The sequence below is a fragment of the Hipposideros armiger genome, unplaced genomic scaffold (genome assembly GCF_001890085.2).
Source record: "Hipposideros armiger isolate ML-2016 unplaced genomic scaffold, ASM189008v1 scaffold_162, whole genome shotgun sequence".
Classification (NCBI taxonomy): domain Eukaryota; kingdom Metazoa; phylum Chordata; class Mammalia; order Chiroptera; family Hipposideridae; genus Hipposideros; species Hipposideros armiger.
The window spans coordinates 2293734-2315053 of NW_017731512.1; the positions used below are offsets into that span (position 1 = coordinate 2293734).

The following is a 21320-nucleotide window of genomic DNA, read 5'->3' on the forward strand; positions in this document are numbered from 1 at the left end:
TTGAGGAGTGTGGCATCTTGAGGCGGGTGAGGCGGGGAGGGAGGCGAGTGCACCTGTTTCCCCTGGGTGGTAGTGTACGGGCTCACTGCATGTGAGGAGGAATTATATTACCTAAATGTGAATTCATTGACTTTTCCCTAGATTTTCCTTCACCCACTCTGTCCTTTTGAAATTCAAGGAGTTAGGCCAGTCTGTGCTCATTCTTTCATGGAAATTATGTGACAAAAGAAAGGAGGCAAAAAAATTCCAAATCTGGCTTGTATGTTTAAAAAGCATAGCCACTTAGAGGAACAGAAATGACATATAGACTGAATATTTGGGAGAAAAATAAGGGCATTCTTCCTCCTCAATTTCACCATAAAGTAGAAAACATTTCTTGGCTGTACCAGACACTACTAGAGGTTGCTTCCCAATATCCAGTCTCTGAACATAAATCCTCAAATCTGCCCAGGTACACCCCTCCCCCGACCTTGACCCATGTGCTTCGGAGGCGCCTGGCCCCAGATCCCGGTGCTGGATCTTGACTGGTGACAGCCAATGTCCATTCTTCTCACCAGTGACCATTTCAGGCATGAAACCCAATTCCTTGAAGTAAAATGTGAATGGACAGTTTTCCTCACTTTGAGAAGAGTTACCAACATAAGATGGTCCCCTTTCTGCCTCTCAAAGTATTATGTCTGGATAAGATGCTTGGAGCTGCTGTAGCCATCTTGCTTCCTGCCAGGGAAGGAGATGGCATAGAAACTGGCAGAGTCAAAAGAGGACTCAAGAACCACAGAGGAGTGAAGCTGGGACCCCGATGGTCCTTGCTGTGAGCTGTCCTACCTCTGACCTTCTTTTTATGTGGTTTTATACATTTCACTGTTGTTTAAGGTATTTGAATCTGCTTCACAGATGTGAATCTGCCCCACAGCCAAATGCATCCTAACCGGCTGAGGGGAGAAAGGAACACGGAAGAGAGAAGAGACATTAGCAGTGCCTGAGCAAGGGAACTGACCTGCAGGGACCCCCATGATTGATTGGAAGGTATTCTGCATCTTCAGCTCACCCAGCCTCCACTCAGGCAAACCCCACACATCTCTCGCACCCAGGGTCAGCCTAGTCTTTCTCATAAACATCTGGGGAGGGTGCATGTCCCATAGCAGCCGGCATGCACCCTAAGGTTGCCCAGCAGAATTGATATGCTCCCCTTAAGTGGAAACATTAAGCATGTTAAAACATGCAGGTTACACATGTGTGGGGGACAGATTTTTTTTAAAGCACTGCAGGGTGGAGCTACCTGCGTATCCTCCTCTATAAAGATTGTTGTACTCAGAGTGAATTCTGGAAGGCATTTCCAAGTGCATCAGGGTCCAGGAATTACAGCCCTCCTTGGTAGCCAACTAGTCACCAGAAATCTGGACTTTCCCCTAGCTCTACCTTAGTTTCAGTCTTGTGGATTTTGGCTGTTTGGTATTCCTTTTTCTTGCAGTCAGCCACATTTACTGGTCTGTTGTTGACACTACCCTTTGCATCTTGAAGCAGGCCTCCGATGATCTCACCGTTTGCCACCCTCCCTTCCTGGGTAAATAGACAAAGACCAGCATGACTGCTATTCTGAGCCTCTTCCCAGATAGTTGATAAAACAGAGAAGGACCATCTAAAGACCATTTCCCCAATTTGCTTAATGTGCTAGCTCTGGCAGCCTTTGAAGGCGATGTAGTTCGGAGGTTTGGCAGACTGGGATAGTGGAAAGGTCAAATGGTTTATATGGGAAGAGAATCTGACCAGCTGAAGGTGGAGGAGTGAAAGCGGTGGGGCAGGAGGGGTGGAAGGGAAACGGAAGACATGAAAAATGCTTGAAGGGCAGCTGATATGACATCTGGGAGCACATCTGACAACGTGCCTACAGGAGGGCTGTGAAATTAGACTGCCTAGGTGTGTATTATGGCTCCCTTCCTTATACCTGTTAGACTTTGGACAAGTTACTCAGCTTCAAGCCTCAGTTTCCTCATCCCAAAATTGGGGATAATAATGAACCTAATTCATAGGGGTATTAGAAGAACTAAGTGAAACAATAGTAGAGCATTTAGAACAATGCCTGCCACAGAGAAGGGTTCAATAACTGGTACTTTTATCCTTGTTATTCTTCTTATATACTGAGATAGGAATAGTATTTCTATCCTACCTAATTTCTTTTTATTTTTAAAATAAAAATCGTATATATTTAAGGTGTACAACATGGTGATCTGATATATATATATATATATATACACACAGTGAAATGAAGTTGTTGTGGTATAATTATACAATGGGATATTATTCATTCTTAAAAAAGGAAGACATCCTGTCATTTGCAACAACATGAATGAACCTGGAGGACATTGTGCTGAGTAAAATAAGTCTGACACAGAAAGCAAACAGCTGCACGATCTCACTTACCTGTGGAATCTGAAGAAGTCATATATTAGTTAACTTAAAAAATTATATGAAGAGAACAGGGGCCGGCCGAGTGGCGCGATGGTTAAGAACTCGCTTGGGATGCCAGAGATACCCAGTTCGGATCCCACATATGAGGGCCAGTGACACTGCCCTCTACAGCTAAGATGCTGAACAACAGCTCAACCTGGAGCTGGGCTGCCGTGAGTCGCCGGCGACGGTGTAGGCTGCAGCCCCTGTGGCAGTGGGTTGCCATGGGCTACTGTGTGTAGCCAGCAGCCAGCGTGAGCAGTAAGCGGCCGTCCAGAAGCCGGCGACTGATCTGCCTCGCCCAGGAAGAGCGCAATGATGGTGCCAACTTGGGCCAGTGAAGCAACGTCCTACACAACTAGACTGAAGAACAAAAGGACAGCAACTTGTCTGTTCCCCTTCCCCCAATTTCCCAATAAAAAAAAATTATATGAAGAGAATTAAATACTATCAATTGACTAATGAAGCATTTTTATCTTTTATTATTGGATTTAAAAACTAAAACTACTATTCATATCCTTTTGGTCAAAATAAATTTGCTATGGCAACACTACACCTGTCCCTTATAGCTTACTGCTTCCTTTTTGCCATTTGTAAATTTCCGTATCTTTCCACTTCTCTGGTACACATGAATGTGGACTATTAGGAGACAATTGTGCCCTTTTTAAGTGTAATATGTACATTTCATAAAGAATTATAGCAAAGAAAACAACGGGGTATTTAATAACCTTTAGCAAGAGTCATTAAATTATGAAAATAATACCATCTGCAGTAAAGGGTATCAGATTTCACAGGAATTATTAAAATTTACAGATGAACCCTGGATTTCTTTTGTTTTTCTATTATAGTATCGTTAAGTTACAGGCCCATTATTTTCCAAATGTAACTTAGTTATTAACTTAAAGACCAATCTGAATTTCCATTATTCTTTCTACTATTCGTCCACTCTCTCTGAGCTGTTAACAGGCAATGAAATGCCCAAAATATGTAAAGGAAAGAAAAGTCGAAGAAAAGAACCTGGGATATGAATGAGCGAATAGATCTAGAATAATTGGGAGTTGGTTGTAGGATTATATTATTTTCTGTGAGTGGTAAGTGGAATTTAGAAATACTTATAACCTGGAGAAGTGCTATAAATAAAAGTGTATAATTCAGGAGAAAAGTTTACTTCAATTGAAGCTAATTAAGTTTTTTTTTTCTCTATAAAAATAGAACTTCTGTTTTCCCTAGACCTAATGTTGAGTTAAATTAGCGATAAAGATTCTGGACTATTGGAAAACATGAGGAATCAGGAATCACGATCTCTTCCAGGTGGGCAGCCAACAAAGCTGCTTCAACAGCACAGCAATCAGGCCTCCTGTCACTAGGGGAACTCAAAACCAATTGAGATGGACATCAACCAGAGAAAAGCAATTCCTTTCTAACCAAGCAGAATCGCACTTGTATGGAATGATGTAGAAAATGGCAGGAGACCTTTCCAATTTGTGATCTGGTAGAGAACAGGACTTCTGTTTCTGTCTGACCCCTGAGACATCTTTGCAGTAACTGAAAATACTGTGATGGGTAGCATTGGCTCTAGGAGTTTTTGAGAAATGCTTTCCCTCTGGCCAACTGTAAGAGTAGAATTCATTTTTCATATTCAGAAGCCAGATTCTATGAATTTTATATTTAGATGTGCTTAGCCAACTGTAAGGACCTTGTAGCACGGAGATGAATGCTTTTTGAAGCCCATGTTGGAAGAGCATGGACCCATTGTGGGTGATGTGTGTATTTCTAGCACAGTGGGAACCCAGGGCTAGGGCTAAAGATATGGGCACACCCCAGCTTGTCCAGGGATGCTGTGATGTGAGTGAGCTGGAGCTCTGCTATGGGCTGAACTGTATCCCTCCAAACTTCGTATGTAGAAATCCTAATCCCCAGTACCTCAGAATGTGACTCTATTTGGAAATAGGGTCTTTATCGAGATAATTAGGTTAAAATGAGGTCATTTGCATAGGCCCTAATCCAATATAACTGATGTCCTTATAAAAAGACGAAATCTGGACACAGACATGCATAGAGGGAAGATGAAGTAAGTGAAGATCCAGGGAAAAGGCGGCCATCTGTAAACCAAGGAGATTGCAGACTTCTAGCCTCTAGAACTGTGAAAACATGAATTGCTTAAACCAGCTAGTCTGTGGTGCTTTGTTACGGCAACCCGAGAGCCTAATACAGCAGCTCTATTTGTACAGGGGCTGATAAACCTCATTAGGCAATTAGTTACATTCCATGAAGGTGGTCTCCAGTACTAAGACCTGGTGCTGCTTCTACCACCTCGGTTGAGGAAGTCAACTTAGGGAGGGGGGGGGTTTGGTGACTACCAGTTAGAACAAGGGCCCCCAGAGCCGGGGAAGGGGAGAGGGCAGTGTGTGAAAGGAAGGCCTGATGTTTTAGTAGAAAACCCTCTTTTGCTTTCTTATAACAAAAGCTTTACATATTCACTGTAGAAATAATAAGAAATACAGATGAACAAAATGAAGAAACAAAATATAACTATGGTTTCAGCACTTGGAGGTAACTTCATACATTGTAAATCTTTCCAGACCTTTTCCTATAAATACATAAGTTTACCACCCGCACCCCCCCGCCCCCGCACACAGCAAAAATGGAACAATTTACTTTTTGTGATCATTTTTCCACACCGATAATTTTTAATTTATAGCATCACTTCTAAGGTCTGATATTATTTCATTGTATTGATTATATCCTAGAAATGGAATTGGCGGGTGGGATGTGTCCAGGCTTAGGCATATGTGAAGGCTTTTGATATATGTTGCCAAATTGCCTTCCAGAAATGAGGCATTCATTCAATAGACTTGATATTCAGAAAGTCTATTTTGAGTGCCACACAAAGCCCGTAACTGGTAACTCTTGACTCAGCTGTTCATTGGCTTTCAGCCAAATTCCTAGGGAGGAGAGTGTGGAAACCAGAGGACACTGAAAAATCTGTGCTGCCAGGGACTCAGGACACGCAAGGGTTGACGGGGGACTGTCCAGTGCTGGTGGCGGGGGCATTGCCTACCTTAGCACAGTGACAGGTGGTGGGGAGCCTGTCAGGATCAGCATGTCCTGCCGCCGGGATGGGGGCCGCAAGCCCCGCCAGGAGGGGCCACATTGGGTCAGCTGCTGGGCATCTACTTGGAGAGCCTGGCATCCATCGGGTTGTGGAGAATGAAGAAGTGTGAAGAGGGGACTCACGTTGCTCACTTGAGAGTGGGGGATGTCCCCAAGGATCCCGGAATGGACTGGGAGGGACCCAGGGGCTGAGGTTCCAGGGATTTCACTGGAGGGAGTCTGAGATCACTGTGATTATGACCCCTGGTTGTTAATTTTATCCCTCAGGCTTTCAGGGCCTGGGAAAACACAGGTTATGCTAGGGAATGAGAACACAGGACTGATAGCCTTTGCAGTTTTTATGCATTAATGGAAGATGCTATTTGATTTTGGTTCTTTGCCCAGTATAAGAGATCCCAGGGGGCATACTTAAAAGGAAAGCCAAACTGATCTTAAATGAAAAAGAAAATGTTTTATTTTATAAACATGAAAATTATGTGGCACTTAATAAAATGTGTTGGCAAATAAACTTCTGCCACATAGTATGATAAATAAAATAGGTTAATTCCCCTTGGGAGAAGGCCTTGGATTCCACTTATCATTAGATAAGAACTTTCAACGGGAATCTTTCTAGGGAAGATAAGCAGTGGCCTCTGACTTTGTGGTGGACGGAGCAGAGTAGAAAGGGGAATGCACTTTCATTGTTGTCCCAAAAGGCGCTGTTACCTTCTTAGTGTGTTTCAAGACATTCACAGAGCACCTGCTAGTCTTTGGGCCATGGGCCTCTGCTGATCAGACATAACCTATACATCAGGACAGTCACATTAATGTTGATACAGGCCTTGTCTGAGAAATAATAATGTGTTGTAGATACGAGTGACGGATTAACAACATTTGGTTTCATTTCTTTGAAATTTAGATTTAGCTGCCAAAGTTGCTTCCAAAAGGAAACGTATGTTTTGTGCATTTGCCCAAGGCAACGAATAAATTTGCAATAAAAAAACCAGACAATTCATTCTCTGGGGTTGTTTCCTTCTATCTTCAAGTGCTATGATGAAGGATTAATTACTTCACAACCTCACTCATTAGAGTCTATCAAATTAAAAATGGTTATGGAAAGATGGCTTACCGTCTATCACTGGTTTTGGCTGAGAACTCTTGAGGCGCAGCGAGGGCCGGAAGCGGGTTCGGTCATTGAAGCTCCAGCTCTTCTGCACTTTGGTGGGGCTGCCCTCAGCAGTGATGTCGGTGCTTGGGGACCGCCTGTCACCTACCGAGGCTTGTCTGCTCTTAATGCTCTGGCCTCTCGGGCTAGCCATGCGCACTCGCTCCTTAAAACTTAGCTTCTGACTGTGGACAACAGAGGCACAATTATTCCATTTCAAGCAATTTCTTCCACTCCACTTGGGTAAATAATTTGATGAAATGGTATACGGTCATATATTTAAAAAAATGAAATGTTTTCAACAAGTAGGAGCATAGAAATATATTTTTTCCCTTATTGAAAATTTGAGCTTTGTTTAATCTCTGCATTCATTTGAGGTTCAATCTCCTACTACACGTATACACACCCTTCCTGGATTCATCATAGAAAGGGCTGAGGTCAAGTACAGTAGTTTATACACAATTACACTGGAAATACCAAGAACTGGTTTGGCACTCACTTTCAAAACAGATTTTAGCTTTAACCTCAACTTTTGAGATTTAAAAAGTTCTTTTTTTTTAATTTGGGAGGATATCTCTGTAATTACTAAACATTTCTATAGGAAAACAGGGAGACAGTTACATATACATAAATATCTACATTCTGCATGCATTTTATATCCCAGGCAAGATTATGATATCCATAAATTCATGCAATCTCATAGAAGTTGGCAGCACTGCATACATAGTCTACATACGACACTTAAACACCACATTTCTTTTATGCTTACGTTCATTCTTGTGAGACAAAACCACACAAGGTTAGAACAGCCCCAACATATAATGAATGTGATGACTGATTAATGGAGTGAAATGTTATGTTCACCAACACAATATCCTGCTATTAAACAGGTTATTGATTTGTTCTGGCAGCTACTGGTAAATTATATTTGTTCAGACGTTCAGCTTTCAGATGCCAGCTAGCATTGAACTGTTACGGGTTGATAAAGGAAGCATTAACAACAACAGCAACATCCAGAGTGCATCTTTATGCTTTTTTAATCAAGAGATGTGGTGGGAAGGACAGGCTGGAATCCTACAGGCTTGGGGTTTGGAGTCCCTATCTCTCACCTGGAGACAAAAATAACAACATGGCAAAGAGATATTTGTGGGAATCAAATGAACTGCAGGAAGCGTTGTGTACCTATTTTGTTTGTGTTCTTGCCGCATTTATAAACTATCTTGTTATTCATTAGAAAGTGACACTGTTTTCATGTTTGAGGCCCAGGGTTTTCCAGGGCCTGAAGCAATGAAGGGTGATGGGTTTGAGGGGAATCCCTGGGAGCAGCTATTCTGAGAGGCTGAGACTTGCAGCTGTGCTGCAGCCTTTGTGGGGCACGAAGGTAGCGTTCTCATGGAGACGGATTATCTGAGGCAAAGTGGAGGCCTTGTTTTTCCCACTTACCACCATGTCCACTGTCCCCAGCTGCAGCATGCCAACAGCAAATGTGTTTAGTGGATACGTGTTTTGTAGCTAACAAGAAAGAGTAACATTTATTTTTCCATGCCTCGTGGCTTAACAAATGATATTCTAAAAAGACATCATGTTTTATGTGTGTTTACATGAAAACAAATCCAATAATGAACTATGGGGATTGGAGTCCTGGTAACAATAAACAAGTTGACCATGCAGCTGACAGCTCTCCTCTGAAATGCAGACATAGCTAATCCAGCATGAGTAGCTGATGGCACATGCAAATAACAGGCAGGGCAGTTTTGTGATGGGGTCAGGTGGGTTCAAGAGTTCTTTAAAACAATCCCATCAATCATAGGCTTTTTCTGTACTCGACAAGTGTGTGATTAAATGGTAGATTATATTAAACAACAGCAACAATAACATCATAAAACTGCATCTTTTTATTTGCAGGCTAAGTTCTCCATGTCATCCAAAGCTTTCAAATTATTTAAACGAATTCTCCAAGGGATAGTGCCCAAAATGTCTACTTTTCTCAAGCTTTTCTTTGTTTCATTTTGATTTTTAGTAGTAAAAATTTCAAATGTCTTTTCAGTTTCAGCATGTCTGTTCTATCACTGAAATTTATGATGATCTGGTTCAGGGACATATATGCTCACCTTTGCACCTTTATTTAGATTAATGAATGGCTTAAGTCAACATGGCTATCCTTACAAGTGTTCTCACTATACTTTATCTAATCAATTACCTTTTCTGGAACTAGCAGATGTCAATTACTAGAGAAGGTAGGGTTTAGTTAATATCAAATTAATTTACTGTCTCACACTTTCAAGATATAGCTTTTTCTCATGCCAGCTAAATGTATAGGAAACTGATAAATATATCATTAAATCATTTAATGTGAAATTTAATTTTTCCTTTTTAAAAATTTCAGTTACCAAAAAAAGTAAAAAAACAAAACAAAACACTAAAATAAGTATCATCATCAAATCCACCATGGCTTATTTATAATAACAAAATATTTAAAAACAATTACTCCTTTGAAAGTATTTTAAAAAATTGCCCCTTTGAAATATTTTAATATTATATCTAAGAATTAATGAAAAGTGGAAATAACATGAATCTTAATACCATTTAAAGCACTTAAAGTTGATATAAATTTAATTCTAGGTACTGTTTCCCTTTTTGTCCTTCTAAACTACATGACTATTTGCCAATGTCTAATATTAAAGAAATTCTCAAGAACTACTTTAAAGTGAACTCAACATATCACACACTAAATTAGAAAAAAAATATGTAATGTTTTTACTCTCTTTTTATATAATTGCATGAAATTTAAGAATAAGATCGTAATACAGAACCTTTTAACTAGGCAAAATTTTCTGTTCCAAGGCAAAGATCTCTTCTAGCGTCCTCTTACAAAAAGCTCACTTTTATTAGTTTTTCTACTTCATTTCCCTTTGAAAATCAACAGAGCATCTTGATTAGATGACTATTAAACTTATTAGGTGGCTGTTATTGAAAACACACATTGACTAAAAATATAGATTCTTCACTGGCCCACTGAAGTTTTTCATTATTTTCCTGTTTTTTTCTTTTTTTTGTGTGTGTGTGTGACATCCGTAAACATGATTTTTGAAGAAGATTTATGTTAATAGTGTTTTTAGGAAGAATGCCAAGAATTATGCCTAGGAGACCAACAAGGAGGTCTCTCTTTGGAGAAAGTAACCCAAAGGTCCCTGTAGTCACCGATTGCAGCATCTTTCTTAGTATGCAGTGCCACAGTCCTAGCTTAGGACTATACTCAGGGGAGCCTGCACAACCACTTTGCGAGGGCATTTTTCCCTCTCTAGGAACCAGACGTAGAAGTTAGTACTCAAAGGGCCCAGCATGCAGCCTACTACTGGATGTTCCCTGCCAGGGAACCGTGTGGCATCGCTGTAACCCCACAGTAATCCTCTTGGATTTAGAGTGCTGTAGTTATTATTATACTTAATTAGGGTTTTAGCCCTTCACAGGAAAAGCATTCTACAAATTCTCGCCTCAGGCACAATATGGCAACTGAGCCATACATAACATCCAGTGCGTGCAGCAGCTCAGCAGCTGTCTCACCACAAGGAGGCGCCAAGGGGCTGACTGCCAGCACTGTGCGGGACTCTGCCAATAGGACAAGTACGTCCCTGGGGTACAGATTATCAAAGCAGGCAACAGGCAACGAGGGAAATTACAAGCGGGTTGAAAACTTCATTCAAGAAGTCCTTAGGAAGAGTGAGTCTCTGAACAGGGCTCAAGAGGGTAGTGGTGTAACCTGGTCATGCACCTGAGGTTAGTCGGCATTCTCAAATCTCATGTCAGTAGCTGGGATGCTGGGTACCTCTGCTTCCATGTGGTGTATTTTCTGAAGAGCTTCTGCTTATTACTACAGACCTTACTAGGAGTGAGGGAAATAGAGCAGCACATTACTAAGCATTTCACCACCAGGAAAGTGCTGAGGGATTTTACTTTCCATTTTCAAAAACAAAGTCATTTGGCTATATTTTTCAGATCTAAGTACGCAAACTATTTAAGCAATAAGTACTATGTAGTGTAATCGTGCTGCTTGGAACATATCCGGTACTCTTAATGGTTAGGTTGAAGTGATTCGATTTGAAATAGGCATTACAAATGATGGTAGTCTATGTGTTAGCATCTGATTCATATGAAAAGAATATAAATATTTTAGAATATAGCAACCCTTGCAACTAATAGCAATGCAACATAGTATAAATGATTGAGGAGCAAAATATTTCAGAATTTTAAACAGTAAATATTTATAGGAATCAATGAAGTTGATAACATTAATTATTAATTATTAATTATGCTTTGAAATAAAAAAATAAGTTTTTCATTTGTATGAAACACCTGCAGTTATAATTAATACAGGAAACCAATGGTCAGATAGACTACATGTTCAAAACCACAGAAGAAAAGATTCTAGATTGCTAGTTTGTTAAAAGATAAAGTTTCTTATTTTAAGTCTCATTATATGTTTTTAAAAGACTAAATCCCTTCTCTCTATCAATAAGTGTGAACAGAGGGAGAGACCATTTTGAAAAAATTATTTTTGAAACAATCTAACATCTTGCCAATAAGGACATAAGTTGACTATGCTGAAAAAAAAAAGTCTAGGCTTACTGAGTTTAGTTTAACAACACATGCAGATCATTCATTGCACACAGAAGTCAGGAAATTTAAATAATGGAAAATAAATGCACAAGAAATAGAAGAACACGCCGTCTTTTCCATCAGTGCTCTACAGTTCTCTCCTAAAAGCCACACATCTCCTCAGAACCTAATAAAGCCAACCACGGAGGAGCAATTTGGACAAAGCACTCGGCAGGTCACAGCACAAGATCGTAATGTAATAAAAAAATATCATTTATGCTCTAACTTTTAAGACATGCATCTTTATAACAGTCTCACAAGTGCCCGTTAAAGTGACTTTCGGTAGTCTTCTAAGAAGCCTGACAGAGTTGTATTAATGCCTTGCAAACCGTGAGGGAGACAGCTTAACTGAGAAGCAGGCATATACAGCCAATAGTCGTTGATTAAGGAGACTGGGAAAGCAGAGACAATGAGCTTCAGATAACCCCCAAACCTCTGATGGTGCGATCTATTCCGTAGCAATGAAAACTTAACAGGGAGGAAGAAGTAAACGTCTTCCTGTACCAGTGTGATGACTAACTCACCAACCACTTGATGGCTAACTGACCTCCCTGCCCAGGAGCGAAGGAGGAGGACATAAAGCCTCAAGGGAAGAATGCTGGCTGACTCTGGCTCGAGGGGTGGACAGGCCAATTCTGTTCTCTGAAAGTGACAATTTATACCAAAACGAAGAAAACTGTCCAGGTTAGAAAGTGAGTTGGAAACATGACTTAATGGGATGATTAATTAGAATGAAATGAATAAACACATTCACCACCACATATGAGATTAGAAGTGGGAAGGCAGAGGAAAGCACATGAGAATTGATGCTGAAGAGGTTGTATTTATGGTTTCAGCGGAGGAAGGGCAGAGCAGGCTCAGTGGAGACTAACAGTCATTTGTATCTGACCCTCTACCAAAGAGAGTCCAAGAAACACTCTTTTCACTGTTGCTCAGTTGAACTCTTCTTGAGGCTGCTGGTTTGTATTTTTAAAGACAATGTTTGGATCTGTCACAAACAACCCAAAGCCGTCTCAGAACTGGGTGCCTTCCTTAGTGGCCTAAGACGCCGTGGATGAATTTTGTTTAAACATATCCTAACCTCAGTGCAGAAAAGACAAAATCTCTTAACAAGAATATTCCAGAGCAGGGAACCTAGTTCACTAAGGGTATGATGATGCCTCAATCCAGTCTGCAGAAAGAAAAACCTCTCTGTGTGTCCTGGGCTACAGGGGTGGCTCTTTCTGTCACAGTGAGTGAGTGCCAGGCATTAGGAGAAGGGTAGTGAACTCATCGACACTTGGGTTACTCCCGTTTTTTAACACAATGAACCACCAGGAGGAAGGATTGAGGAGATTCCAGGCTCTGAGATACCAGGAGAGCTGGCTGAAGCTTATCTATTATATTTTGTTTATCTGAATCACCGCCAATAACCCGATGGCCCCAAACAGCAAAGGGCTCTGCACTTGACGGGTAATCATCAGTCGATTTGAAACCAGGTCAAGCATTCATCAACAATATTCTGAACACAGAGCTGCTCTCTGCTAAGGGGGAATTCTCATTATAAGATCATTTTCCTTTGTGCATATTATGGTTGAGTAAGGGAACATTTTCTATTTTTTAAGATGGTACGGTTGCTATTGTTATGACAGTAGTCTTTCTGCAGTCATTATGCAACATTATAAATTTCACTGCCTATGGAACACAACAAGGTGGAAGCCAAGGTAATATTAAAGTGGGAGCTTCAGCTTGTTTTCTTCAGATTATGGAAATGTGTTTCATTTTATGTCTTTTACATCTCTCCTCTTTCCCATTTTTGTTGATGTTTTCTCTTGCTTTATATAAACTACTTGAGATCAGAGACATTTTATTACACTATCCAAGAATTATTTACTGAGCACATTCTCTGTCAGAGCTTTACACTGGGTGATGTGACACAGATTTGGGGGATAGAAGACCTAAGTATATGAAGTATGATGCATTAAGTAAGGCATGCATGCTAAATAGTAATATACACATGACATGTTTCAAGGTGGCTTTTGCCCAATGTGGAAGGACCACAGAGAAGCAAGAAATCTCTGTGTGTGATTCTCTAAGTCCATGACTCAGGTTAGTTGTCCTGTATATATTCAAACCTACAGGTGAGTTATCTTTGACAACCTCAGTCACAAGCATGCAAAATAATTTTTAATGTTTCAGGTATATGTAAGCATTATGAAGTAAAAAAAAACATTGGTTGGCAGTCTTTTTAAATCTTGACGGCTGACTTGGAGGGTCATTTTTGGACTGAGGAGCTGACGCTTGATGGTTACACTTGAATCCTGTCATTGCTTTCTGCCTTGCTAACATTTGGACAAAATGCAGTATCATTGAGTCAGCCCAAGGTGACCCCTCACTCAGGGCTGCCATCACGGTCACGCTTTAGCAACCCCTTCACATGATTTACAAGCTTTCCCTTTAGGTGTCAACAGCTCTGTTTTGGAGGATGAAACCAAGACAGGTGACCTGACTCTCAGGTAGCTACGAGGTTTGCATCAAAAGTGGTCTCTGACCTCAGGATCTGGAGACAAACCACTCTTTGAGGTAATTTGTAAATGGATAACTCCTGAGACGAGGAAAGCTTTTTAAACATTATCAAAGACACTAAAATAGCTTATAATGACTATCATTTATTTTGTGTAACTTTTTTCAAGTAAAGTTGTCACATCAGAAGGATGGTGGGGTTTGCTCTGTCTACCAAATAAGAGAAAGGTCTTTAATTTTAACGCCCTCCCCTGTGTAGGCTTACCTACCCCGAAGGGGAGCCTGATGTTGAACATCTTACCACATCTATCACTCACCATACATGAGTGCATTGATGTTTTGGTTTGTGCATCTTTTAGAGTGTTAATATAATAGAGAAGTGGACAACCCGGAGCCTCATCACCCCAAGTGAACTTCCCAAATGAGTTTCAGCACTGTATAAACATATCGATTAATGCCGTTAGTATAACAAAGGTAAAGGAATAATCCCTGGACCCACAGGGGCCCCCACCTGGGGGCTCACTCTGGGTGGGTGGATGCCTTTGTTGCCTCATGACTGAAGCACTAACAGGAAAAAGACCCTTCTTCCCTCCCAGGCACCTGGGATTCTCCTGCTGGTTCTGCCTCGGCTACTTCTCACACCATCACCTGGCTCTGTCCTTCAGGGCTTTTCTCCCAAACCCAGGCCCTGTGGACACTGGTACTTGCTGATACAGATTAAAATGATGCCGCTCACGTCCTACTCCCTCCAGGTCTAGCTCTCTGCTGTTTAATCTGATACAGCATTCCCTTCTAAGTCATGAAAGAATGACCATAAATTATTTGGTGAAGTTTCTGGGAGGATTCTCTTCTTCCTGAAGGATGGGGGTGGGGGTGGGGACTCTTCCTTTTGAATCAGGTTTGAACCTGAGCAAACAAACCTCAGAGCTCCAGGAGCTGGAGCTGTCACAGAGAGACTGTTCTTACCTCCTGTACACAGTGTTCCTTTTCCCACAAAAACCAATTTCTTACTCTAAAAGAAGGACCCTAATGAAGGGAGTATATTTCATACTACTTCTCAAGGTTTGAATACTTGGGTGAGACATCTGTTTGGGAAAATGGTACCATAGCCTATAATTATTATTTCTCCCCCAGAATATTCCATGACCTGCAGATTGTAAAAAGCAGTGAGTGAGTTAGGGAAAGACACTTATGCTCTCAAGGCGGTGGGGTGGGGGATCAATAAAACAGCAACCTCTGCAGGCGACCTTGTGAAAGGTCACTTTTAATCATCTTGTATTCGTGGATTGATTTTACTCACAGGAGACACATTTAAAACATCTGTTAGGCACAGATATATAAACAAACATGTAGCAGAAGAGATCACAAACCTGCTGGATGCTTCCCCTTGCTCTTTCCTTCAGGTGCGTGCAGACAGAAGAGAAATGGTGATAAACTGGTGAACACATTTATAGCCGAAGTGGAGACTGGGGATTCAAGCACCTTAAGTAATTCTTTGCAAACAAGATCCAGGAAATCAATATTCTTTATACTAAATGTACCCAACTTGTTAACACATATTCTTTGTGGTGCAGACCTGAGATAGCATGACAGCTACGTAGCAAAACCAATACTGCCCACATGTAACCCAAAGTTACAGACTCGTCATTAGCCAAAGTTATCCGTGGTTAAGAAAGAGTGGTTCTCATCTAACCGGCATTAGCAAGGATTCTTAGAATGGTGCTGGTTACACGGTGGCTATCATCCCTGGGCTTTAGACAGACTTTTGGGTTTCTTAATATGGAGTCATTAATGTCTGACTTGTATTTCAGTCACTTGTTGAAGCTGACTTTGTTTTCCCTGTTGTACAAAGTATGAGTTCTCTTGGAGCATATTAGGCACAGAGAAAATATACCAGAACTCTTCTAGTCCAGTGTTGGGTGGTGTTTTTAATAACCCATTTTAGCAAATTCAGGTCTATGCAACATGGTACAAATGAGCTGAGTGTCTTTGGGCAAACACCTCACTTTCTTGTGGGTTTTGATTTTCTTCTGAATAAACAGAAGGCGTTGGATTAGATAATATCTAAATTCTGGATTCTTAAGGTACCAGTGGGCTTCCTTGGAGCTTGATAATTTCCTATAGCTTCCTAAAATATCTGACTCCCTAAAATAGCACGTTTACCTGTGTTTCACCCTTTGCATAGCCTTCATTCCCTTTGAGAAGAAAAATCAAGAAAAATATGTTCCCTCTATACATCCTTCTGTTATTAAAACGAAATTTTGAAATAGCAACTGTGGAGACCTCAGAAGGAAATGTTAGAGGCAAACCAGACCAGAGAGGAGAGAGTAAGAAGCTGCTGGTGTATCCCTGGCAGGTTTGAGTGGGGGTGGCTCGCCCCCTCACCCTGTCCCTCTCTCCCCTCCTACTCCACAGGATGACATTGTGAAGTCAAAGCATCCCATTGTATCTACAAGAACGAGGGTTGGTGTTTTTTGATGATAACAATACTGGTGATAATGATGGTGATGATAACACTATTGATAATATGATATCTTTGCTGACTGCCTATTTAAAAGTGCAGCCCCTAATGCTCCCTAAATTCCCTCCCTACTTTACTTTTCTCTTTAGCACTTATCACCATCAAATCTATTATATATTTTACTTATTTTTATTGTCTCTCCCCAGCATCCCTTGAATATGTACTCCCTGAGGTCTGAGATTCTAGTCTGTTAGTTTTTCCCTCCCACTGCTGCATTCTTGAGGCCTGGAACAGTGCCCTACACAGAACAGGTGCTCGATGAATACTTGTTGAATGAATGAATGAATGAATGAATAAATGAATAAATGATATTTCCCTTCAGAAGTTTTAAAACTCGAAGGTTATAGGGAAATACACTATGTGAATAAAAAGAAGTTTCGGTTTCTTTTTTCCTACACTACTTAGTGCTCATAAGCCAGTTAGTTATAAATGTAAAACTATCCCTCTAAGTCACTGTAAATTATTTTCCTCACAAACTTACACACTTGATTAAAGCAGGTTTGCTTTCTAAAGCAAAGGTTATGAACTTGGCTTCGGGGAGTTTGTGAGTACATTAAAATTGTAGGCAAGGTTTTAATTTTTTATGCAGTGAGATATTTTTCTTGGGAAAGAGTCCATAATCACCATCATGTTCTCAATGGTTTAACAAAGGAAAACAACAACAGAGATTAAGAACCACTACGATTCAGAACAATGAAGTACGGCTGGTGGGAGGGGTGTTAGGACGTTCCCATGAACTTTGCCAGTGACTGCGGTGTCCTTCTGGACACATACCTGTTATTCAGTAAATGGGGCTGAGACTCAGGGGTTAATGAGGGGTACAGGAAAGGAGAGTGAGGGGGATGCTTGACAGTCACAGTGAAACAGGATGAAGGCAGGTGTTTGCAGAAATTTTCCTCCACCCCCACTTAAAATGGGGAAAATAGCAAAGAAAAGAGAGAAGTTATGTGAGTAAGATAATAGCTTATGCACTGGAAGACTCTGGCTCATCATTAAGTAGTTTTTCCAGGCTCCAGAATGACTTTTAATCCAAAAACAAAGGAAGTGGGAAGCCAAATGGTGACATATGGTGACAGATCACTCTCTTATGTCACTTGAAAACCCTTCTTTGGTTTTTCGGCTAGCCTTCCTCTTACATATTTACCTGGCAACCTTCATGAAGACAATAAACACAGTTTTCCCATAATTCCCATGTTTGATTCATAACCCAGGGAATAGATGGCACAAGAGTTATAGTCCTTTTCCCTCCCCCCTTCATACTACAACTTTGAAAGAATCTGATACTCAATAAAGGGAATTTAACTAAAATTTAAGATCTAAATGAAAGGAGGTTTCTCATCCACACACTCAACAGCACCCATGCTTCTGTCCTTGCCAAGATTCTACCCCTTTTCAAATCCTGGTGTTCTATGACTATCTCACAGGTGCTGATAAAGTTTTGACATCAACTTTTAGGAGACAGGTCCTCTAGAGCTTAGAAGCTATCTTGCCCTACTCTTGTCCTTCTCTTTGTGGATGGGAAAACTGAAGCCCAGGGCAGGATAAGGAAGCAATCTAGCAGATCCGGGCAGTTAATAATGGATCTGCTGCCCCCAACAGTGTACGTTCTTCTGCCTCACAAACCTCTGTTGAGACTGCAATTCCGTGAAGGCTTCCCCAGCCAATTTCTCTTCCACATCAGTAAGAAAGAGCTTTCTCTGACCAAGTCACAGTAGTTAGGTGCCTTGACTCCCATGAAGTCACTAGAATTAAGGTTTTGTTGGGCTATGATGAGAAACAGCAGGTGCTCTCAAATACTAAATCAGATAAGCATTTTGATAATGTTTGAACAACCCCAGGAAGTGACCACTGCAATCAAGCTGGGTGATTCACAGGAGGCCTTTTCCTGAACTTACTTGCTTTGGTTGTTTTGAGGAAGATTTCTTTCATGAGATTGTGATAACAATTTAATATGCGTTCTGCTAGTTGAACTGGAGTCGAGGATTCCAGGGCTAAGGATTTTTTTTTGAAAACTGAAGTTCATTGTAACCATCAGGACTATTCATAATTTTCCCAGTTCTCCTCTCTTTCCAGACACATGGTAGGATTGTCCTTCCCCATCCTTGAGTTTAAGCATGGCCAGGTGATTTGCTTTGCGCAATGAAACGTGAATGCAAGTAATATTATTTCTAAATTCTGCATGCTAACTCCAAATTTTAATCTGTTTGTTTCCGTTGCCTCCATATAAACTGTAATACTATTAGGATCCAACTCTTCTCCTATTTTGACACTGATATCAGTTTGATCTGCAAGTGAAAGCTCGAGGACTATTCTATAAGGGGACCCGACTGAGAAATGACTTTGAGGGACTTAAATGTGCAAAGATAGATTGCTCTCAAAGCACTCCTTGCCTGGGGTCAGGTGATGGATGGAGTTAAAACAATCACTGTTTTTCAAGTACTATAGTGCTTACCTTTAGAATTCTGGTGGGCTTTATGAAATATTAGAAAATAAGCATGAAATAGTAGAAATAAATCTCTATAAAAGTTTAGAGTCCTTTAATCCTTAAGCCCCATCTGTGAGTGGTGAGGAATGATACTGAGTTCCTGAGTATATTGTTTTGGGCCTGAGTTGCTACTGAACAGGTTTGAATTTCTCAAAGAGCAGCAGGGAATACACAAGCCAAAAGTTGACTCTGTGTGTGTGTGTGTGTGTGTGTGTGTGTGTGTGTGTGTGGTTTGTTTTACAACCTTGAAGAGACATGACTACAGCACCAGCTGTCACACGGTTACCTACTTGGTAGGGCTGCAGGTGTGCAAGGCCTTCAAGTGTGGCTTCCAGGTTGCGATGGAAACGGATTTCTCATCAGCTGCATAACTACGCCAAACGCACTGCATGCGACATAGCCGGGACATAAAGAAGAAAAATAAATGAAGATAGAATGAAATAAAGGGAGATTTTTAAGTTAATACACATTAAGAATGTTTTCCTTGTCATACTTAGCCCTGATAAATGCCCAAAGGGGGATGGCCACTTCGGCATTTCTAATTGGCTATTAAACATATTCTGTCACATCGGTAGAACGGCTTTTCAAAACAACTCACACCAAAGAACAGAGGTACCAATATGTATACCATAAAGCAAGTTTTGAATTGGTTAGGGAAAGATATGACATTATCCAAGGTAAACTACTTGAGCACAAACATGCATTCTGGGACCCAAACGCACATCTTGAATCACTATTTGAAAAGATGGAGGCGAAGGATTACCAAAAACCCACCATGCAACTTGTAAAGTAACTGGCCCACTAGGTGGTCAATTAATGACCACCAGGCTATGTTAATGATTTAGTGAAATTCCATGAAGTTGAACCACGCAACACTTCTAATGCTAAGGTGAAGAGTGATAACAAAAAGCAGGACTGAACGGGATAGAGGAAAACGCACTCTCTAGGAATATAACTGGAAAGCACTTAGGGATTTAATGTCATAGTCTAAGAATGTGTTTCTAGGTCCTTGATGTAAAACATAAGCTCTGACTACTTCATATAATCCTATGTGACATATATAATATGAAGTATTTCCGTGTAACCCTCACAATCAGTGTGTGGATTAAGGGCCTATTTTGTAGATGAGAAAATAAAGGCTCCGATAAATTAAGAGGTTTACGCAAGGTTGGTAGCGTTGAGGCATCATCTCAGATCGCCTGGCTCTTGGTCTTTGAATCCCTCCCAGTCCTTTGCCGACTGCTCGACGACTGTTGGAAAGGCCTCCGTTTGAACTGGCTGTGGGAGAGACTGCCTGAACTGACTCTCCATATAGATTTTGGTGAATTTCTTCCTTTGTAATAAGTCTGGAAACACTGCTAACGACCAATTTCCTGAGAGGAAATTTTTTATTATAATTCATAAATCAAAGCATTCTATTTATGTGGCAAATTTGTTTAAACGGGTCATATTCTTACTATATAACCATCATTCATGATTGTGAAACCTACAGTGAAGAAAGCAGTGAGCTAATAATATTCTTTTTCCTGAGAATATCATCGAATAAATGTGTGCTGAACAAAAAGTTAAAAATCAACACAACTACTTTGGAAAGCTGCGTGGCAGTATCTATTACAGCTGAACACATACATACTCTATGATGCAGCTACATACTCCTGCATAGATACTCAACAGAGATGCTTATAGATGTTCATTAAAAGATACATGCAATAATGCCAGAACAGCACTATTCTTAACAAACCAAAGCTGGAAATGCTCAAATATTTATCAAGAGTAGAATAAATAGATAAGTTGTGAGTATTAACATAATGGAATGGTACACAATAAGAGTACACTCTAACTACACTCAATCATATAGATGAACTTTACATGAATAATGACCAGTGAGAAAAACAAGACACAGAAGAGTACATACTGTGAGATTCCATTTCTATAAAGTACAAAAAAATAAAATAAAGTAAACAAGGAAAAGGAATTTTCAGAAGGCAGCACAGTGGTTACCCTTGGGGGACAGTGAGTGATTAAGAAAAGGGTAAAGAAGAGGCGCTGGCCATATTCTGTTTCTTTATCTGGAAGCTGGCTGCACACACAGGAGTGCTCAGTTCTTATAGGATATGTGCTCTTTTCTGTATGTACATTATACTTCAATAAAATGTTCAAGGAGTGATATAAAATATAGAAAAATGTATAGTAAGGCCTGAAGGTTTTTTCTTTTTTTTTATAATGTTATTAAGGAAGGTTGAAATAATTGAAGTTCCTTGCCTGGAGCCTTGCTCACATGACTCATGTTGATTTATCCTACAAATCTGTGAAAACCTATGCCAAGCATCTTGACATCTTATAGAGAATAAAGCAGTTATTGTTGTATAATCCTGAAATGTTAGTTTTTGCAAATATTATATAAGCAAAATTTACAGAGTGGTCCAGAGTAATCAATGAAAACACATGGA

The 21320-nt window shown here is 40.4% G+C and overlaps 1 protein-coding gene across 1 annotated transcript in view; it reads right to left on the minus strand.

Moving 5' to 3' along the window:
- The window catches only part of KCNQ5 (potassium voltage-gated channel subfamily Q member 5), a 191029-nt gene that overhangs the window by 54796 nt on the left and 114913 nt on the right, over positions 1-21320 (minus strand). Inside the window, exons 6-8 of the mRNA XM_019651534.1 lie at positions 19161-19255; positions 15235-15261; positions 6671-6891 (exon numbers count right to left, since the gene is read on the minus strand). Coding sequence (XP_019507079.1) covers positions 6671-6891; positions 15235-15261; positions 19161-19255 — 343 coding nt within the window. The remainder of the gene's footprint in view (positions 1-6670; positions 6892-15234; positions 15262-19160; positions 19256-21320) is intronic.